At 42.7% G+C, this 20,523-nt stretch overlaps 1 protein-coding gene across 1 annotated transcript in view; it reads right to left on the bottom strand.

The window, feature by feature from the left end:
- Window positions 1-10,717: 10,717 nt before the first annotated feature.
- The window catches only part of LOC142503772 (bifunctional heparan sulfate N-deacetylase/N-sulfotransferase 4), a 381,904-nt gene continuing 372,098 nt past the window's right edge, over window positions 10,718-20,523 (bottom strand). The window contains exons 13-15 of the mRNA XM_075616452.1: window positions 19,533-19,635; window positions 13,120-13,635; window positions 10,718-11,453 (exon numbers count right to left, since the gene is read on the bottom strand). Of these exons, the coding sequence (XP_075472567.1) occupies window positions 13,516-13,635; window positions 19,533-19,635 (223 nt within the window). The 3' untranslated portion in view covers window positions 10,718-11,453; window positions 13,120-13,515. The remainder of the gene's footprint in view (window positions 11,454-13,119; window positions 13,636-19,532; window positions 19,636-20,523) is intronic.

Genomic DNA, 20,523 nt, shown 5'->3' with positions numbered 1-20,523 from the left:
AGTGGCTGCATGCTCTGAATCCCTGGATAGTGACATCAGAGATGTGCCTGCCCCCTGAGGTATATAAGGCACAACACTGTCAAGTTAGAGTTGTTGTTGCTGATGTGTTTGGCTCCTGTGAAAGGGATTGCAGGATAGCTTTGTGACCCTAGTGCTGTAACTAGTGGCACGAATATCCAAATCAAGCCTGTCTAGGCCACAGTGTGTCCAGGGACCTGGCACAGGAGTGATCTCCCTATGGGGAGAGGGGATCCCACTCCGATTAGGAGGGCAGTACCTGGCAAAGGGACAGCACGGAGAAATGTGCGGCTAGAGCTGAAAGCTGCATGGGGCAGTCTACTACAGTAAGATCGTCAATAAAGATGCCCTGTTCAAAGATACCCCCACTGTGTGAGTGTGAGATTACTATGCAGTGGCAGTCACCACCGAGAAGGAGTTCCTCACCAGGACCATCTCCCTGCGGAAGCATAGATCCTGATGAGGTGGAGGCGCTGCACATGATATAGGTAGGACTCGCACCCACTACCTCGGCTACCTGTTCCTGATGACATCCCCTAATACCATCGTGTGGGAGACTCAGGAGTCCTGTTGCCTGCAGGTGCACCACCATACACTATCATGTAATGGGTACCGGTTAGACCACACGGGCAAATGTGAGATTGGGTGGGTCAGACAGGAGGGAATACCCGTTACATATATATATACATACAGGAAAAAAATAAAAGGGGGAGTAGCACTAACAGTGTGTTTGGTGCGTTCTAGAATAGTGCAATAAAAATATATTTGTGTTTTGTAGATATGTGGTGGTGTTAGAAAAAATTACAATGGAATATAATCATATATATAACACAATAAGTCATATATGAATAACACAAACAAATAAATTAACTAAAACAGTGTCCAATATAAAAATAAAAATAGAACAGACCAGAAAAATGTATTCCAGTCACTGTATGGGGAGGCAGGCTTCTATATGATTTAGCCAGATCAAGGAATCTACAAGAACAAAAGAAAAAGAAGCGCCAGCACCATAGCATAATACTGTATTGAAAAGGTACAAATTTATTCAAATGCAGAGAGGCCGCCAGGACATGCACTCACTTCAAATTGGTAAAAACATTCATAGGAGACAATCTGTAAATATCCAGGAACCATGAAAGGGGGAGGTGCAGCCAGTGTGATAGAAACAGTAATGCTGATAATAAGGGTGTGCAGGCAGATACTTAACAGTATGGAATGTCCACAGATGAGAGGAGGGGAGAGATTATGTTCTCCACTTCAGTGGTGGTGTAGCTGTATCTACAGGATCATCACTAATTGCACTTGGAAAGGACTCTCAACATCACAGCAGGAATATCCACAATCTGTGTATCCAAATGTAGGAGCATCACCCCAGCAGTATAGTAGAAATAACCTCTCTCCTCTCACTCTGTTCCAGCCAAAATCGCCAGCTCTAACCCACGTGTAGCTGCTACAATGTCCTCACACACAATTCCTGGTTTGCGGATGACGTCAGTGCGTCATGCGTCACGACGTCCGACGCGTTTCATCACGTGAGTGACTTCTTCAAGGGATGATTGGCTGATAGCTTCTCTGTCTATAAGTACCCAGCCTATGATAATGCCAGATTGAATCCGGCTGTGACAGAGAAGTTACAGCCAATCATGTCGTGAACATGCTCAGCCAGTCAATGACTACTATTGCATAATGCACATAAATGAAAGTTAGAAGACATTATTAGCTGAACATAATATGATTGTCAAAAACAACAGTAAAATCATGTAGCACCATAACATGTCTACTTGGAGGGATACAATTAGGAAAATAATTAATTACTAGCTTAATATGTAAAAAAGAAAAATTATAATAAATGATGCAGACAGATATGAATAAACAAACAGACAATATGGGTATTCTGTATATATCTATGAGTAATGCAAATTAACAAAAAATAAAATTATAATAATAAAAATAATATATAATTTGTCTTGCATTATTGGTGTAAAAATAATATATATTAAAATACATAATAAAATAAAACTATTTTAATATAACCTAAATATTGTCTCCTATTAATGTTTTTACCAATTTGAAGTGAATGCATGTCCTAGCGGCCTCTCTTGCATTTGAATAAATTTGTATCTTTTCAATACAGTATTATGCTATGGAGCTGGCGCTTCTTTTTCTTTTGTTCATATATATATATATATATTTATATATATATATATATATATATATATATATATATATATATATATATATATATATATATATGTATGTAGCACCTTTTCCACCACCCTGAATGAGATCATGTGGCTACCGTATGTTCTGGTGCAGTGCAGACCTGTGAGGTGGAAAAGGAGTCCTTGAGAAACTCAGTGGTGGTATAGGGAGACATCAGGACAGGTTCTCTGTGCTGATCTTCCATGGTGCAGCACCTCCAGCCAGTGAGGATCCTGGTGCAGCAAGGATGGTCCTCATTGGCACCCAGATAATGTCCCAGAAAACCAGCCACAAAGTATAGTCCAACTGGGTTTATTAATGGCACATGATGTTCAGCCAGGTGATGTTCCCCAGGTGAAGCAATGGTAGTGTTCATAGTCCCGGCAGCGCTCAATTGGCCAAGGCCCTGAGCGGTAGTGCACCTGGCCACCGCAATGGCTGCAGCCTCTTGGTGGTCCATCTCTTCTTTTCTCCCCCAGCACTGTAAGAGAAATGAGTCAGAGGACCTATCACTCACCGGAGAAAGGGTGGCATTCTGGGAGTCCATCCAGCCGGACAGTTCTTCTCGCTCAACTCCCTCCAGTCATGGTGATGGAATTAGCACCGGGATGGTGTAAGAGGTAGTACCAGCCAGTACTACCTTGTGGAACTCCTTCGCGAGTCCCAGAGTCGTGAAGCACCTCTTCGATGCCTGAACATAGGCAGCAGCATGGGCACGGGCCTCACGCATCTCCTGGCTCTGCCACAGGTACTGTGTGGTAGCTTCCTGTGCTTGGGCCCAGCGAGGATCAAAATCCCGAATCTCTCTCTCGGGGCATACGACGGGCTCCAGAATGAGCAGGATGACCTTCAACTTGGGAGCGTGGGAGACCCCGACCAGTACCTCAGGGATGGTCATACCCTTGTCGTCCAATGAACCGGAAGCAGCATCCACCACAGCGGGATCCTCCCTCGTGGAGCGGGTTGGTGTGGAAGATGAACTGAGTACCTCACAGTAAGCAGTTAGGCCTTTTCCGCAGACCTCCGGCAGAATACTGGACGTCTCCAACATCGTTCCGGACAAGGCAGCTGACGACACCGACTCCGGTAAAGCAGCAGGTGAGTCCCTGAGGGTATCAATTGACATGGCAGGGCTGGAAAGGGGACGTCATCTCCACCCTACTCCGCAAAGAGAGTCTACCCCAGAGTTTTGACTCACCGGGCCAGACTCCACACAGGAGTGCTCCAGATGGAATTATCTTACACCAGTGCCATATAATGGGCTTGCGCATCGCCCCGATGATCCTTGGGCCAGCGCTGAAAATTTCTTTACCATGGTGTAGAGGCTTTTCAGCTCCGCTGTGTTCATATCAGTGACAGGCAGCTCGGACCCCGTTGTTTTGGGCTGAAGGTACGGAACTTGGCAGGTTCCACATTTTGATAGCAACCATAGCTCCTGACCAGGGCAGTCGCACAAGTGGGAGAACCCCAGTAGTATGGTTTCATCATCTTGCAAAATCACAAGCACTCCGCCAGTTAGCTCGCTGGGGGTTCATAGCTCGACGGCCATTTTAGGTTTAGTCTTTAGTAGCTCCGCACACGTCTTGCAGCCACAGAGTCCCCGTGGCAGAGCTCCTTGCATCCAGCAGTCTTGGGCTAGTCATGCCCTATCCCCTCCCCCTGGTGGACCCAGATGTCCAATCAGGAGGGAGAAAAAAGCGCGGTCTCTGCTTTTCGCACCATTTCTGGATGCTGAGCAAAAGAAGAGCTTGCAAGGCTTTTGCAAACTAACACAAGGTTCCTGTTTTTGGCGGGAACCACCATTTTATATGGCAAATGTCAGTGTGCGGCTCCCTTTTCAGCAGGAACCGCCATTTTGGTTTGGTAAAAGTACATTATGCAGCACACTTTTCGGGAGCCATGTTGTGTGTGGCTGCAGCTCCTCCAGCAGATGTCCTAGTCACCTGTGGATCAGTTGCCCATCCTCAGATACCTGCCCACTCAAGCAGAATAGGGTAGCTGGGTCGGCTGTAGTCTCCCAGTGAAATACCCCCACTCTTCATAGTGTTGCACAGTACGGCTTGCAGCTCCCCGGGGAAGCCTAGGGGTACCTCTCCCGCACCATTTCTTAGTGTAGAACCACGCACGGCGGCCCCTCACTAAGGGGGACCATCATAGTATAGCTGCAGCTCGTCAAGCAAAAAGACTCAATTGCACCTCCTAAGATGCCTGCCAACGTATACAGAACAGAGGTTAATACAGGACTGCATGGAGCAGGCCACCATCTCCTGCACTCCCTTTGAGTCCTAAAGCACAGTCCTTTTCCTGCTGCAAAAACCTGTCCTGATGCATAGATCTCAGCAGCACCTCCATGTGTAGCACTTATTCCCCCATCCTGAGTAAGATCATGCGGCTACCATGTATTCTGGTGCAGTGCATGCCTGTGAGGTGGAACAGGAGGACTTGAGAAACTCTGCGGTGGTATAGGGAGACATCAGGACAGGTTCTCAGTGCTTATCCTCCATGGTGCTGTGCCTCCAGCCAGTGAGGATCCTGGTACTGCCAGGATTATCCACACTGGCACCAAGATAATGTTCCAGAAAACCAGCCACAAAGTATAGTCCAACTGGGTTTATTAATGGCATATGATGTTCCCACAGGTACAATCCCTTGAGCAGCATCACACAATCTTGAGGCCTGTAGGCCCCATCGCAGCTCCTTTACCCCTGATGGTATATACATGCTTCCATTCCATAGGGGGAGGGGAGAGAGCCCTGGCTTCTGGGAGAGTGTCAGATATGTATCCGCTGGGAGCAGCTTGTAACCCTGCCGCATAACAGGGCAGGTCTGAAACTGACAGGCAGCACATTTTGTGCATGTGACCAAGCCAGTATCCTCCCAAGGATGACACTATCAGATTGTTGCTAGGTCCACCCCTGGATACAGTAACAGTGCATCCAGGCTGTAACAGCAAGCTAGACCTTCATGAGAGAACTTATCCCTCACAGTGCCTGTACTTAACAGACTTATACAGTTAGGGCCCAAAAGAAAGATAGTATCGGACAGCTAGGCTACATATATTTTTTAAAACAATTGTTAAATGTTGAATTGCATCATACTTAATTCAATTAATACTTTTTAAAAAAATCCTCTTGTAACTAGTATTTTCCGTCACAGTTCTAAATTATTTATATTTTTATTGTTAGGTGACTTTGCCAAGTCAAAATGGAAAAATTTGAGGGATTCTTTCCGACGTGAATAAAGAAATTAAGGCCTGGGCGCTCAGGGGATGCCGGATCCAGCACGCAGGATCGTCCATCAACATGGCCCTTTTTTTCTTGTATGCTCTTCCTGGGGGAGCAGATGACACCTGCAGTGACTGATTGTAATCTATATCACCTGTCAACATAATCAGTTCCCGAAAATGATACAGCCTCATCATTTACTCCCTCAACTCCATCTCAAGTACTTGCTTAAACTTTAGTGGCGGTTCCCCAGTGTTTGTAGGCCGTCTTTGACACAACTGCATTAGTGGAGTTGGAGGATTCAGTGTGTGAAACCGTTATCAACAGTGAACCACCACCCAAAAAGAAAAAAGTACAGAATGATTGCAACAGGGAGATGTTGGCCCTTGAAAACTAGAAGCTGCAGGTGATAACGAATGTGTTTCAGGGTTCCAACGATTCAGATATGGATTTTCTAAAAAGTCTACTTCCTTTTTTTAAAGAACATGAACCTTGCAAAGAACTTAAGAACAAGGCATGAAACAGTTGTGCTTAGGGCAGTAGAGGAAGAGTAATTGTCTATTCTTTACTAATGTTTTCCCCTCTGTTTTCGTGCTGTTTTGCACTTTGGTTTTACATTATTTTATATGTTTGTTTTGTAACCTATCAAAAGTTACAGTTTGCATTGTTGGTTGCACTTGTTACTAAATTATTTTTCCGTTCACTATACAGTACGTCTACGTGTATTGAATCTTCTTAACAATCAGCAGGTGAAGTATATAATAGATTTATTACAGTATATATCTCAAAATTAGACAATGTACTGTAACTGTACTAAAAAAAATAAAAACACGGCAAAACTAATTGAAATATAAACCGTTAATTAAATTATAACAATATAAACATAATCAATAAAGTAAGTTTATAACAATACCCACAGATATACCCCGTATAGATATCAGAAAATTATCAAATACCATACATTTTGTAATAATATATTGAGCAGTATTCGAATACAATTGTTTGGCTTTGCGAATGTATTCATTATACATAAATAACACAACCAGTTACTAAGGTACCACACCATTTGTATGTCAAATAGTTGAATCAGTTTATTACATAATAAATATATACATGTGCATACTGTTTATGTAATAACCTTGAAACATCACAATTATAAAACACTCAGAGACAAAAGATATATAATGAAAAGTTTAAATATGTTGCCATGGTACAGCACCATCACCGTTAAAATATTCTTTAAAACTATTGCAAATGTTTTTTGACCTAGTAGCTGTGGCATTATTTGACCTACATATGTGAAGCTGATTACTAGGAGTAGTAATGTGCGTAGCTACCGTTAAATCATGGCTGCCTTCTAAATCGATTAAAATATATTTGGTAGTATAGCAGCACATTTATCAATTATTTTCGCATTTGGCACATTGGTTACAATGGATTTATCAGGATTCTCCATTTTGCGGTCAATATGCCAAAGGCATACTACACCAGCCTTCTTGCCCTAGAAAGCCTATAATTAAAGATGGCTTCTTCTTTGGGCAATCCTTGTCTGCTGTAGAGCGTCATCAAGTAAGGGAGCAATGGATAGGCCTCATCAGCTAAAAGTACATGTGGCAATTTGAGGTTTGTTTTACTCAGTGGCAAAATTTGGTCAAAAGATAGCTGTAAAATCTTGTCTTCTATTAGCTTGTATAGTGAAGATGCTCTAAAAAACGCCCCCATCACAAATGAACCAACATCAATAGCAATGAATTTATATTTTGCATCTGCTACTGCTTGCAAAACTATTGAATGAAAATGTTTATAATGGTAAAACATAGATCCTGTATTTTTGGGATTTTTAATGCAAATGCGTTTCCCATCAATGCAACCAACACAATCCAATTGCTCTGAAAATCGTTTGCCATAGTGCTCAAGCGTTTGACGGTGGGAAATGGCGTATGATATTCTTGTAATGCATTATGAATAGCATCGCAGGTGTTATACACAATTTTTTGGACGCTTGTACTATACATCATAAAAGAAAATGCCAATGCCTGAAATGAAGTTCCAGTAGACAGAAACCTGCAAAAAAATAAAATTAAATACAGTATTAAACTTTGTTAACAATATCTAAAAGATTAAAATGTTTTTTTTTTTAAATATTTAACTTTTAACAATTTCTTTTAACACAACGAAAAAAAAAACGATTTTATAAAGATATTATTCATGTAATAATCAACTCAGAACACAGTGTTTTAGTGGCCAATAATGCCCTGGCTGGAAGAGTTGAAGGCCTGAGGCGTAGCAGTGGCTTGAACACAGCTATGGCATTATTGGCCAGTAATGTCCTGCTCTGAGAGGATTATTACTATTAAAGGCTAAATGTAAGCTTTTTTCATAAATGAATAGACACTTTTACTGTATATAGATATGTAAATCGGAACTATGCTGATGCACTTGTGTAGGAAAAAGAATGCAGCCAGGTCACCTGATGGCTAGTATACTGCCCTGTACTGGCAGTAAGCGCACCCCTGGTGGTTTTATCGGTTAACGTAGGAGGTTTAGGGTAAGGCCTTAGGAGAGGGGGTTTTAGGTTTAGGGTAGGGCTTAGGTAAGGGCTTAGGAGAGGGGTTTTGGGGTTTAGGGTGAGGGCCTAGGGTAGGGTGTTTTAGGGTAAGGGCTTAGGAGAGGGGTTTTGGGGTTTAGGGTGAGGGCTTAGGGTAGGGGTTTTTAGGGTGAGGGCTTAGGGTAGGGTGTTTTAGGGTAAGGGCTTACGATAGGGTGTTTTAGGTTAAGGGCTTAGGATAGGGTGTTTTAGGGTAAGGGCTTAGGGTAGGGGGTTTAGACACTTACCTAAGCGGCGAAGAGGCCCAGCAGCTGCAGGTTCAGGCGGCGGGGTGAGTCACATCCAAACGGTGACAACCAAATGTCCTAGACCGCTTGAGGTAGGCAAGATTTCTTGGTGTGACTTTCTGGGTGATATCATTTACTGTATATAAATCATACATATGCATGTATATTTTTCCTCATTTGTGTATCACATGGAATGGCACAACTAATGTGCAGTTTGCCCATGTGAAAAAGGCTTAATGTGTGTATATGGCAGGAATGTATTTACGCAGTTTAATCAATAGTCCCCTTAGCATCCTATTATTCTAGGAAACATTTCTAGCCACAGAACAAATTGTGTGCTCGCTGCGACCTAAGGTAAGTGGGGACTGGTAAGGTGCACTAAGGTTAATGACATATATTAATAATATAAATGTTAATTACTAACATTTCAAGGGGTTTATTGCATGAAGAACACTTTTGTAGTCTCACAAACTTATTATTTAGTCCATTATTTAAACTTAAAAATAAAATAAAAAATATATTATAATTTAATAAATTACTTAAGGCAGGGGAGTGCAAACTTTTAGTGCTTGGCCCTCTGTCTCTCCCCCCGGCTCTCGCGCCCCCCGCCTACCTTCATCCACATCAGATGACGCTGCGGGGTCATGTGACGTCACATCACGTGACCCGCGGTGTCATTTGACGCTTGTGACGTCACTTCACATGGCGCCCTGCCGCGTTGCCATGACGACGCAACACAGCTGGCTGAATCCCGGTTAGTAAACAGTTGCAGGGGCCTCACGCGATCCCCCGGCATTTAATTTAAATGCCTGGGGGAAGAGCGGAGGGCCTCTGCAACTGCTTGCGCACCCCGTAGCTAAATTTCCCGCCCCCCTGGGGTTCGCGCCCCCAATTTGCGCACCGCTGACTTATGGTATAAAAAAAGCAAAAACGTTAAAAAAAACTTACGTTATTTGAATGATACCTACAATAGTTTTTGCAGAACTGTGAATTTCAATATTTTTAGTACTGTACATATGGGGTTAACCATTTTGTAGTAGTTAAATGTTTTGTATACAAATATATTTAATTTTCAGTTAAACTTTCCACTAAAATGTTCTGATCTCCACTCAAATATAACTTTATAAATGTAACACTTTTTCAAAATGAGACATTTTCTGAAAATAATTTCAGCTAAATATATCTTCAAAGTAATAATAACAGTTTTGAAATACTTATTATTATATATTAATACATTAAATATGTATTACCCAGGCATGCAATGAGTGAACCACAAACTAACAGACATTTAATACTTTGTGTATCGTTCCATCCTATATTCTGTTCATCTATTTTTATATTTGTATCTTAAACTTGATTTCTTTTATACAGTAGCTTGAAATATTTTCTTTTCATTTTTTTGTACCTGATAGTGTTAAATACGTGAAGCGCTTTGAATCCCATGGGGAGAAATGCGATATTTAAATAAAATTATTATTAGTGTTATTATTACTATTATTGTTATTATGTTAGTAATTGTTGCACAACCTTTTTTTCTCAGAAAAGCTAAGCCAATTTACATCAAAACTGGCCTATCATAAATAGTGTTCTGTATGCTGTAATTGTCTCTGCTATAAAACTGGTCTTAAAATAATCCACAACTCAGAGAGGGTTTAATTTCAAATGTCAGTGCTTTTAAATGTGACTACAGTATACTTACCAACACCAACCAATAATAGTGTGCCTCATTTCTAGTAAGCTAGTCAGAAGTACTAAGGCTGTGATTATACCAAAAAACGCTCCGGAGCGATGCCGCGCAGCACCAAAAAGAATTAGTATGCATCCCCGCAAAGCGCTTATACCTACCGCGACAGTCTCGCCGCTTGCTACTGCAATGCGGGAGACAGTTGAAGCATTTTCCAAATTTGTTTTCTGGTTGCTACGGCCGCATCACGTGACGCAGCTGTCCAATCAAAGAACAGATTTCAGCCTTGTCTCCCCTGCAGTCGCGCGCGCAGAAGAATATGCTTGTGCACATGTTGCTCTGCGACGTGGCAAATATGATGTCACAGATGCGCCACGCACATTGAAGTGCATCTGTATAATCACAGGAAACACTATTATGGCATCAGAGGTACTGTAGGTTTCACTTTTAAACTTATTTAAGAGCCAAAATGGATGACGGAATACGATCTCCAACCAGAATATGTAAGTGTGAAACTATGACTACTAATGTAATTGGTGTGAAAGGGTTAATGCATAGCTAGCAATTCATTAACTTCAATTCACCTCTATGGACCTTAACACATAATGGTGCATTAACATCTTAACTCTGTACTCAATATGAGGCATGTTGGGTTAACTATTCTAAATGATAATATGTACATGTTTGAAACCAGAATTTGAATCTATGCACTTCTAATCTATAAATGAGCTGCCCACCGTATGGATTGCAGCAGTGAGGGATAGTTTTGTCAAAATAACAATTCCATAACAAAAGATATACAAAACAAAGGGAGCGCTATCTTTGCAGCTGGGCTCAGGCATGGCCAATATCATAAAACAAACAGAATTACAGCAATAAATATAAAGCATGAAGTGCATTGAATTACATATATTGATACAATATTTTCTAATGTTTGAGTCTTACAATTTATATGATCCCCAAAGGGACCTGTGACATACTGATTATTGATTACACCTTGCTTGTTGTTTCTCTGTATGCAGCTGTTTGTTCTATGACACTTGTTTGTCGCATGACAATTCTAACAAAATGGTCTTTTTTAAACAGTAATACCAACAGCAGTTTTTATTTCAGAAGAGGGGATCAAAGTGCTCAGCATAGCAATTATAACAAACGCTTTCAAGAAAGGGGATTCTCACCCCAAATAAAAATACTTTGTCCTCATGTTAGACATTAGGCCTCTATATCATAGTATTAATTACACTCTGAATAAAAAATAAACCTATCAGTGGAAAAGTCTAACGTCTCTCTCAGTGTCCTGGTTGCCCCATATTAAACACTCCCAACATGATATGAATACAGAGGATTATGTATTGAGAATAATAATTGAGGTTTTCATTTGGATGTAGAGTTCATTTCCTTTTCTTTTGTCTTTTGAGAAATCCTTGTTTGAAGCAGTGCAAGGTTTAACTAAGCCCACATGTTGATGTCTTCATTAAGTAGATACACTGAAACATTCAAAGAGGAGAAACAAATTAGGAAACACAAAACAAAGTTTATTACAATTATTGAATTAAAAAAAATTAAAAATCCGTCCACTTTAGCAGTGAAGTTTTTACCCGGCGGAGTGCGCGGGAGGAACAGCAACTCATTGCTCTGCAATATTGTGCTGGTCCATTTCTTCCCATTCCATTTTCTCGAAAATGTCACTTTTTGCAGAGTTTTCACCTATTTGTTACCACAGCAATGTCTGTTTCAATATGTGTGAATGACAGCAGCCATTTTAGTGGTGATGTGGGGGGAGGGAGGCATTGCTAAATATAGCAGTGAAGCCTTCAAAACTGTATGAAGGGAACATTTTTATATGGTGAGTAGAGGGATTGGCACCTCATATACAAAATATATTTCAGACTTCATTCAGGGTAACCTGCATGCCTTAAAGTACTTCAGTAATATAATGAACATTACATGAGCTAGCTGTTTGTATCGGTGAACACCAGAGTGGACACTTAAATCTGCCTGTTTTTAGACCGTAAACTAAAAAAATGATAGCACTTGGTTAATGTTATAACTTTCATGTCACTAGAAAACACCATCTAACATATTTATAGAAATAGACAATGCTTCTGAAGAGATAGTATATTAGCAGTTTAAGGCTTAGGCGCTGACCCGTGCTGAGGCGCGCTGACGCTTGTCAGTGAGCCCCTGCAGCCGCAATGAGAGCGGCTTTAGCAGGGGCTCGTGCACGCATCCGCAGGCGTGCGGAGGCGTAGGTCTTAAAACATTTCTAGTTTGAGCGCTTACGGGAGCGCAGGGCCGGCCACGTGAGCGGTTCGCCCAATGAGGGCAAACCAGCTCCGTGACGTCACTGGCCCGCCCCCCGACACGCCCCCGGACGGCGCGCGAACTAAGGCCAGGGAAAGCACCTGCTTTCCCTCAGCCTCAGCGCGCCTCCGCACCGCACAGTTACCATGGACGCAGCCTAAGAGCTGAAAGGTTTGGAAACAAAACCTGATAATTGTGTTTAGGTTTTGTGATTCAGTGAATATAATTGAGCTAATAGCTTTTGTAGAGTGCTGACCTTTCAATGATTCCCATAAAGCTCTGGTGATATTATGGCAAAGATTGCAGTCAAGTTTCTGATGAAATTCCCTGTCAAATGCACTGCAAGAGCTAGAAAATCTTTATGTGGGCTGCAAGAAGTTTATATTGAACTAAATTTTTTTGGAGGATCACAGTTTAAGGAGCAAGACATACCTTTGCTTTTCCAAAAGTACTACAGCTCAAGCCCGTTATAACGCGATCCGTTACAACGCGAATCCGCTTGTAACGCGATGCAAGCACGGCTCCTAATTTTCGTATTTATGAATACTTTACAACACGATTATTGGTATCTTAAATACTTTATTGTACATTGCATACAATTTTACATTATTTCTAACGCGATCCGCTTATAACGCGATCTGACTCTTTGCACCCCAAGCACAGAGTTATAAGGGGGTTGAGCTGTATATACTGTATGTAGCTTGAGAAATCCTGATATCGATATATTATGATTGGGATTGTAGTATATAGCCTGCCACCCAATGTAAATTCTTGAAGTAAATAAAAAAATATGACATGAATGATAGTTGATTAAAATGGCATTGGTGATAATCTGATTGCATAACTAACCTTGGAATCCACAGCAAGCTATTCCTGTTCATTGCTTTGGTTCTGTCAGACTGTAGTGCATGTTGTATTAAATGAAGATCTCCAATCATAAAACAGTTACTGGAAGATTCTGGTTCTTAGAGGAAATGGGCAAAGCATGTGTCCCATGTTAAATTTAGGATATTACCTCATATATTATCATATATCTCAATTGTTCGCTGAGAGCTGACTTACAGTACTGGTGCTAATAAAATGCCACCACGTGCATATATAAAAGTTCTGGATTTTGTGAGTACACAGAGGGTCATAACCGACAATCATAAGTGTGTAGAGGAGAAGGGTTTTGTTTTTGTGGTCTTTTTTTGATAGTGAAGAAACCATAATTCTGCAATAGTGCATTAGTCCTTGTCTCCAATGCTATCTCACTTTCTGGAGCTCTTGTCTCAGCCATGACGGTAATGGTTGTCCCAGCCTATGGAGAAGTTTGGATAGCTCGATGTTGTGGTCCCGGTAATAACTTGAAAGGAAAGCTCTAGACTAAAAAGAAAATAATTAGTGGTTATGAATATCCAATTACCACAATCATCTTTCTGTTACATTACTATAACTGCCTTGGTTTGTATGATAACATTGGTAGAATTATCTGATCCTTGATTTCGAAAGCAATTGCTTTTATTTTTACTTGACTCCATTATGAGTAAAAACTGTTTTGTATGTACAGTAGTGCACTTTCCCCCACCCCATGGGAGATAGGGCGGCTACGGTGTGTGGTGCGTTACTTGTGGCTCACAGGAGGGCCGAGCCTCCGCTGCTGGGAGCCTGGGGTGTGCATGATCCGTCTGGTGACAGCGCCTTCACCTGCACGGGATCCTACTATGTTGGATAACTCTGTGACAGGACCCAATACAATAATACAGCGGTGTGCAAACTGAGGGGTGCGCCCGTAACGGGGGCGCTAGATTAACTGCGGGGGTGCAGGGTTTACAGAGGCCCCGCGTGCTTCCTGAAGACACTTAAATTAAGTGCCGGGGAAGCGGCAAAGGCCTCTGTAACACGTACTTACCGTGGTTCACCCATCATCTGGAGAGGCATCGCCATGGCAACGCAGCGTCAAATGACGCCGTGGGTTATGTGACATAAGGACCCCAGACGCTGGGAACCATGGTAAGGAGAAGGGAGGGAGGGGGGCACAAGGAGAGCAGGACAGCTGGCAGGGGGGCACAAGGGAAAAAGATTGCGCTCCACTGCAATAATACACACACTGAATAAAATAACAGTTTACTGTATGCATAGTAGATGGAGCAAAGGAGCGCAGCAACCAGAAGGAATACTAAATTAAAAAATTATTCACGGGCAACTCCAGAATAAAACTGAAGGGTATTTATTGTAGGAGCTCACAGGAGGGTGAAAAAAAACAAACGCACCAACGCGTTTCTACTCATCAGGATTGCACGCTGTGGAACACTATCTACTACTGGACTAAAGGACACCCAAGGGCAGGTAATGGGCAGTAGCCCTTATATTGATACCTTTGACCCTAATAGTGGGGATGTTTATGTATAAAGAGGGGTTTGTGCATTTTTGATTATATGTGCGGTAGTCAAGCAGACTGACCGCTAGGTATGTATTTGCCCCCGCCCCCCACATACACACTTATGGACTTTTATACCTATGGATGAATTACAGTGTTCCTATTTTTGATCTTTCAATGACTGTTATAATATATAAACAGTGCGCACCCTAATATTGAGCACCATTTTCTAGACAAATCTATACTGTATGCATAACAATAATAGCAATATACCGTCCTCACCAACTAGGCCTCACACGGCCGTACCCTCACTGTGTCCTCCAACCCAATGTCTATACCTGATGGACTATCCCCCCAAAGTACTGAAGGCCCCTGGGCTCCCAACCACCTTGGTGTCCACAAGTAGCAACCCACCCAAATCTGTGAGACAGTGCTGCCCACAACTATCGTGTGAAAGTTTGTGCACGTGTTGATACCTGCCGGGTACTCCAGCAACCGGTAGCGCCACAACGGAAGGATAGGATCCACTGATCCAACGATGGTTGTTGCCGCCTCTACGTGGGGTGACCTCCCGCGTGGATGGTGTCACCATTGAAGATAGTCTCTGATCTGTATAGTGATCTGGTCCCAGACAACCGGATAGCCAGTTCGCCACCGCGGCCTGTATGGATATGTGTGTGTGTGTGTATGTGTATATATATATATATATATATATATATATATATATATATATATATATGAAACAAGGCAGCAGGCACTCTGTAAACAATGAAGAGCTGATGCTTATCCCATATGCGATATTGAAACAACAGGTATTACCAGATCTTCATCCGGAAAGAAGAGACAGCACACAGCCAAGTTGAAATAACAAAATATTGAGGTAACAAAAACGAAGGCACTACATCCGACGTTTCGGTCAGCTACACGTGACCTTCCACATCCCTGAGGAAGGTCATGTGTAGCTGACCGAAACGTCGGATGAAGTGCCTTGGTTTTTGTTACCTCAATATATTGTTATTTCAACTTGGCTGTGTGCTGTCTCTTCTTTCCGGATGAAGATCTGGTAATACCTGTTGTGTATATATATATATTGTGTATACTGTGTATATATATATATGTGTGTGTGTGTGTGTGTGTGTATATATGTAGCGGGGTCCCCCTTCCTTACCTCCTGTATGGATATGTGTGTGTGTATACATATATATATATATATATATATTATATATATATATATGTGTGTGTGTGTGTATTTATGTAGCGGGGTCCCCCTTCCTTACCTCCACTCTTCCGGCAGCCCAAATGTAAGTTGTGGTGGCCATCTTGGGAATCGCAGAACTACAACTCCCAGAAGCCTTGGGGTGGGGATAGGTCACAAGGGCCATCCCAGCCAATGAGGAGCGACCGGCCATTTTGTGAATCCGGATCTCCTCCGGGGGACTAGAAGTCCAGCGGGGTTAGTCCTGAGGGAGCCAGCAAAGAGGATGGACATTTCCAGGGAGGTAAGTATGCCCCTGGACTAGGCCAGAACTTTGCCCCAAGGCCCCAATTAGGCCCTGATCCCTACTGAGTAGTATTGTAGGGCAAGCCCTAGATAGGGACGCTCCCTCTTAGAGATCCACAACCTGTGCCACCGCGCTGTAGGAGGGACGTCAACGCGGTGACCTGTGACCTTCAGATGAGACCGCACGAGACCACCACCTGTAAGCCGTGAGGGGAATCGCCAAGAGTGTTTGGTCTATCTAGACGATATCATCGTCTTCAGACGGACGCTAGAAGAGCATGAAGAACGCCTCCTGATGGTCTTGGATAAACTACAGAAACAAAGTCTGAAGTTGTCCCTTGACAAATGCTGGTTCTGCCGCACCTCGGTCACCTATGTGGGCCATATCGTATCCACAGAAGGAGTGGCCACCGACCCAGTGAAAGTGGTAGTGAACTGCCTAGACCAGAGAACGTGATGGAGCTCTGTTCCTGGGATTCTGCGGATATTACCGGAGATTCGTGGAGAGATATTAAAGTAAGGCCAAAATTCTCAATAATCTGTTGGGAATCTATCTGGAAGACCCTCGGCAAAAAGCAGCAACCCCTTGAACGCCGTTCGGTGACTAGTGGACTTCTGCCTCTGGGAAGGCATTCCTGGAGCTAAAGAGTCTTACCAAAACCCAGCCCAAATGTAAGTTGCGGCGGCCATCCTGGGAATCGCGGAACTACATCTCCCAGAAGCCTCGGTGGGGATAGGTCACATGAGCCGTCCCAGCCAATGAGGAGCATGCCGTCATTTTGTGGATCTGGATCTCCTCTGTGGGACTATAAGCCAGCATGGTTAGTCCTCAGGGAGCCAAAGGATGGACGTGTCCAGGGAGCAAGTAAGCCCCTGGACTAGGCCAGAACTTTGTCCTAAGGCCCCAGTTAGGCCCGAGCCCTACTAAGAGTAGTATTGTAGGGAAGGCCCTATGTAGGGACCCTCCCTTTTAGAGATCCACAACCCGCGCCATTGGACGGATGTCCGCGCGGTGACTTGGGGCCTTTGGACGAGACCGCACAGGACCACCACCTGTAAGGCGTAAGGGAAATTTTGCAGACCCAGCATTGGGACCACAGATGCGGCTCTCTTAACAGAGGATCAACCCTAATTTCCTGGTCGTAGCCAGGAAGGAACCCACCATGCACCACCACACCTCAGGGAGGGTAGCGCTAAATTAATACACTTTGTGGTGGGAATAGTTCTGCCAACACCAGGGTTCTAGGTGGCCAGGCCACTCTCAGTACTTTGGGGTAACACACAGGAGTACTCTGTTACTGTGTTGTTGTGTTATTGTATTGTGTGTACTATATTCTTTGCCATACTGTTGGACCACAGTAAAGACGAGTTATATAATATCTGTTGTGATATTGTTTATTGCTGAATATATTGTTTCCTATGCAGAGTAATCCTGCTTACGCTGGGATCCTCATAGGTGGAAGCACTGCACCACGAGATATATCACCCCAGGCTCCCGAGAAGCGGAGGCTTTGGCCTCCTGTGAGCCTCACAGGCAACAGCAGCACGTGTAATCATCCGCGGTTTCCCTTAGGCATAGGGAAAGGAGGTTACATATATATATGTATATATATAGACCTATCTAAGACATGTGAATGTGCTTCCAAGTGAAATTTTTATTTTTATGCTCCCTCTCACTCTCTCTCGCTCTCTCGCTCTCTCGCTCTCTCGCTCTCTCGCTCTCTCTCATTTCTACTTCAAGTAAATATATGCTAAGGTATTTGGTTTCATCTTTCCTTGAAGCAAAACGTAATTATTTGCATTGCATAGGAGAAAATATTATCACTATGTTTTTTTTTTTTTCAAATCTTTAGAGTCAATTTAGTAATTCACAATCTTTTTTTCCTGTTTATTTTGCTATATTTAGAAAATGTGGTTTTGTAAAATTACCATGCTCTTTGGAACCCATAACATGGGACGGGGGAATGCCATGATTATTTTGCCAGCTCCTTCATAAAAGGGACACTTATTATGAGCTAGTGTCCTATCATGAAAAATAGAATCTGCATTTTATTTAGCAGTGAAAATCATATATTATTCACAAAATCAGCCTTTATTTCTCATGAATGGTCCTGAAGCTTATTAAATTGCAATAATCTGTTCATTTAGCATATAATACTCACTCATCCATTTAATACCCATACAGTATATGACTTATAACTGTGTGTACATTTGTCCAGAGTAGTATTGTTTTCTCCCACATGACCTGAGCCTCACTTACAGCATTTTTATCTCTCACTCCCTATTTTTATTTCACTTGGTCACATTGAGTAAAGTGGTCACACATATCGCCAGTGTCAGATTTCCCATTAGGCCTCGGCGGCAACATTTTATGTCCCTTACTAATTTTGCTGCACTCAGCAGAAGGGCGGCAGAAAAGAGGCGGCAGACACAGGCAAGTGCATTCCCATTAGCTCCGATAGGCCCAGGCCTATCGGAGCTAATGGGAATGCACTTGCCTGTGTCTGCCGCCTCCTTTCTGCCGCCCTTCTGCTCCTTTGGAATCTCAGCATCAGAGGACGCTGCGGACATCCCAAACGTGACGTCCCATGGCATCTCGTTGCTATGGCAATGTGACGTCATGATGTCACGTTTCCATGGCAATGCGCCGCCGTGCGATGTCATGTGGGGACATACGCAGTGTCATTTGAGGCTGGACTTCCAAAGGAGCAGGAGGGCGGCAGAAACAGGCGGCAGAACAGGCAAGTGCCTAGAGGCGGCATATTTTGAAATCCACTGCTGCATATCGCCCTGTTTTCTCAGTGGTAACTATCTCTTCAGCTAACAAAGTTCACTACTCTGTCTGTCCTATCACCCTGCTATCTCTTTGTCAATGGCCTGTCATGTTTGGACATGCTCAGAACAGTGGAGTCTACGTCATGGTGTCAGTGGTGGAAGTACATACAGTAGAAAAGTAGTGTTCCTGTCTGTTTTAAAAAAAATATGATTGTTAAACAATGGGTTAAACTTTAGGAAGTTGGTTCTATATATTTGTTCACAGAAATTAGGGGTACCCAATATCTCCTGCCACCATTAGACTTAAATCTCTGGAATTGTCACAAACGCATAAAAGGAATTAGAATAACTTGAGCTATAGGCCCCTATTCTATAAAGTGTGATAGTGCCGATCCGGCACTTTTGTACAGGCAGCCCTACTGGAGTCATTGGAGCTCTCTGTGTGATAGCGCCGGATTGGTGCAATCACATTTCATAGGGACATTGTCTTTCTAGTTCCTTCTGTAGCTTAATCATGGACAGGGTTTGACTTTGGAAACATGTCACTGTTTCATAAAACGATGAAGCTTTTTAGTTATTCCCCTCAATAATCATGTGGCACTGCAGTCAATTTAAATATGTCAGTACCTCCAAATCCATTGTTGGATCCATTGAACTTTTATTTTTCCCGAGGCATTTCGTCTTTCCTCCTTCCAACAGCTGGCACCAGGAGCCTTTTTTTTGATCAAATCTAAAAATATACATATTGACATTATAGAATATAACAACGTTTTAGCCTTGCTGCACTTCATTTGGCAGGTTATGCCCTTGTATCAGGGAATGAATGATGGCATCACTGCCCATTCTGCCGAAGTCCCCATCCCTTACCCCAAGTAAACCATTCTTTGTCAAAGGAGTACCATCCAATCTGCATTGTCTTTCTTATTTTTATGGTTTAAATATTAGGGATTGCACCTTAGAAGCAGCAAAAACACTTTATTTGACGGACTTTCATCTAATTTCTTACAACTTATTAAAGCCTAGCCACAGCAAGAGGGCGATATTCACAAGTTATGACACTATACTACAGGAAATAAATATAGCAGATGGAGAGAGCCACCAAATACAGATGTAGCCAGATTAACTGTCTCAAGAGCCACGGAAGAAAGAGCAAAAAGCTATGGCTCCGTGCCGAGTGCGTCCTCCCATGCCCAGGGTCCATGATTCCGTATCGGACCTCCTGCAGCGTTTCTTCCCTGGCAGCTGCTGTCACATTCTCACAGCTTGCTGGAGTCACTTTCAGTCTGGCTACCTTTGTAAGTAAAAGGTGCTATGACATAAAGCATTCCCATTCATTGGCTGCTGTGACTGATGCCCCCCCCACCCCTCCCTTTTTTTTTTTAGTGTACTAACATTGCATTTCCAAATAAGTTTTTTGTTTGAGTGGGACTACTGTTTTACATGTCTTGCTACTGTATAATAAAAACAAATACATAAAACACCTCTTTAATGCACACTAAAGTAGTATGTGCAGCATTACATATTTTATCAGGTACATTTATTGATGCTATACTGTAAAATGATATTCATGTTGATTTATCTATTTAGATTTCAAAATGAAAAAAGTTGTGTTGTTTAC

This window comes from Ascaphus truei, chromosome 1 (assembly GCF_040206685.1).
Source record: "Ascaphus truei isolate aAscTru1 chromosome 1, aAscTru1.hap1, whole genome shotgun sequence".
Taxonomy (NCBI): Eukaryota; Metazoa; Chordata; class Amphibia; order Anura; family Ascaphidae; genus Ascaphus; species Ascaphus truei.
This window is presented reverse-complemented; position numbering and strand designations above follow the sequence as displayed.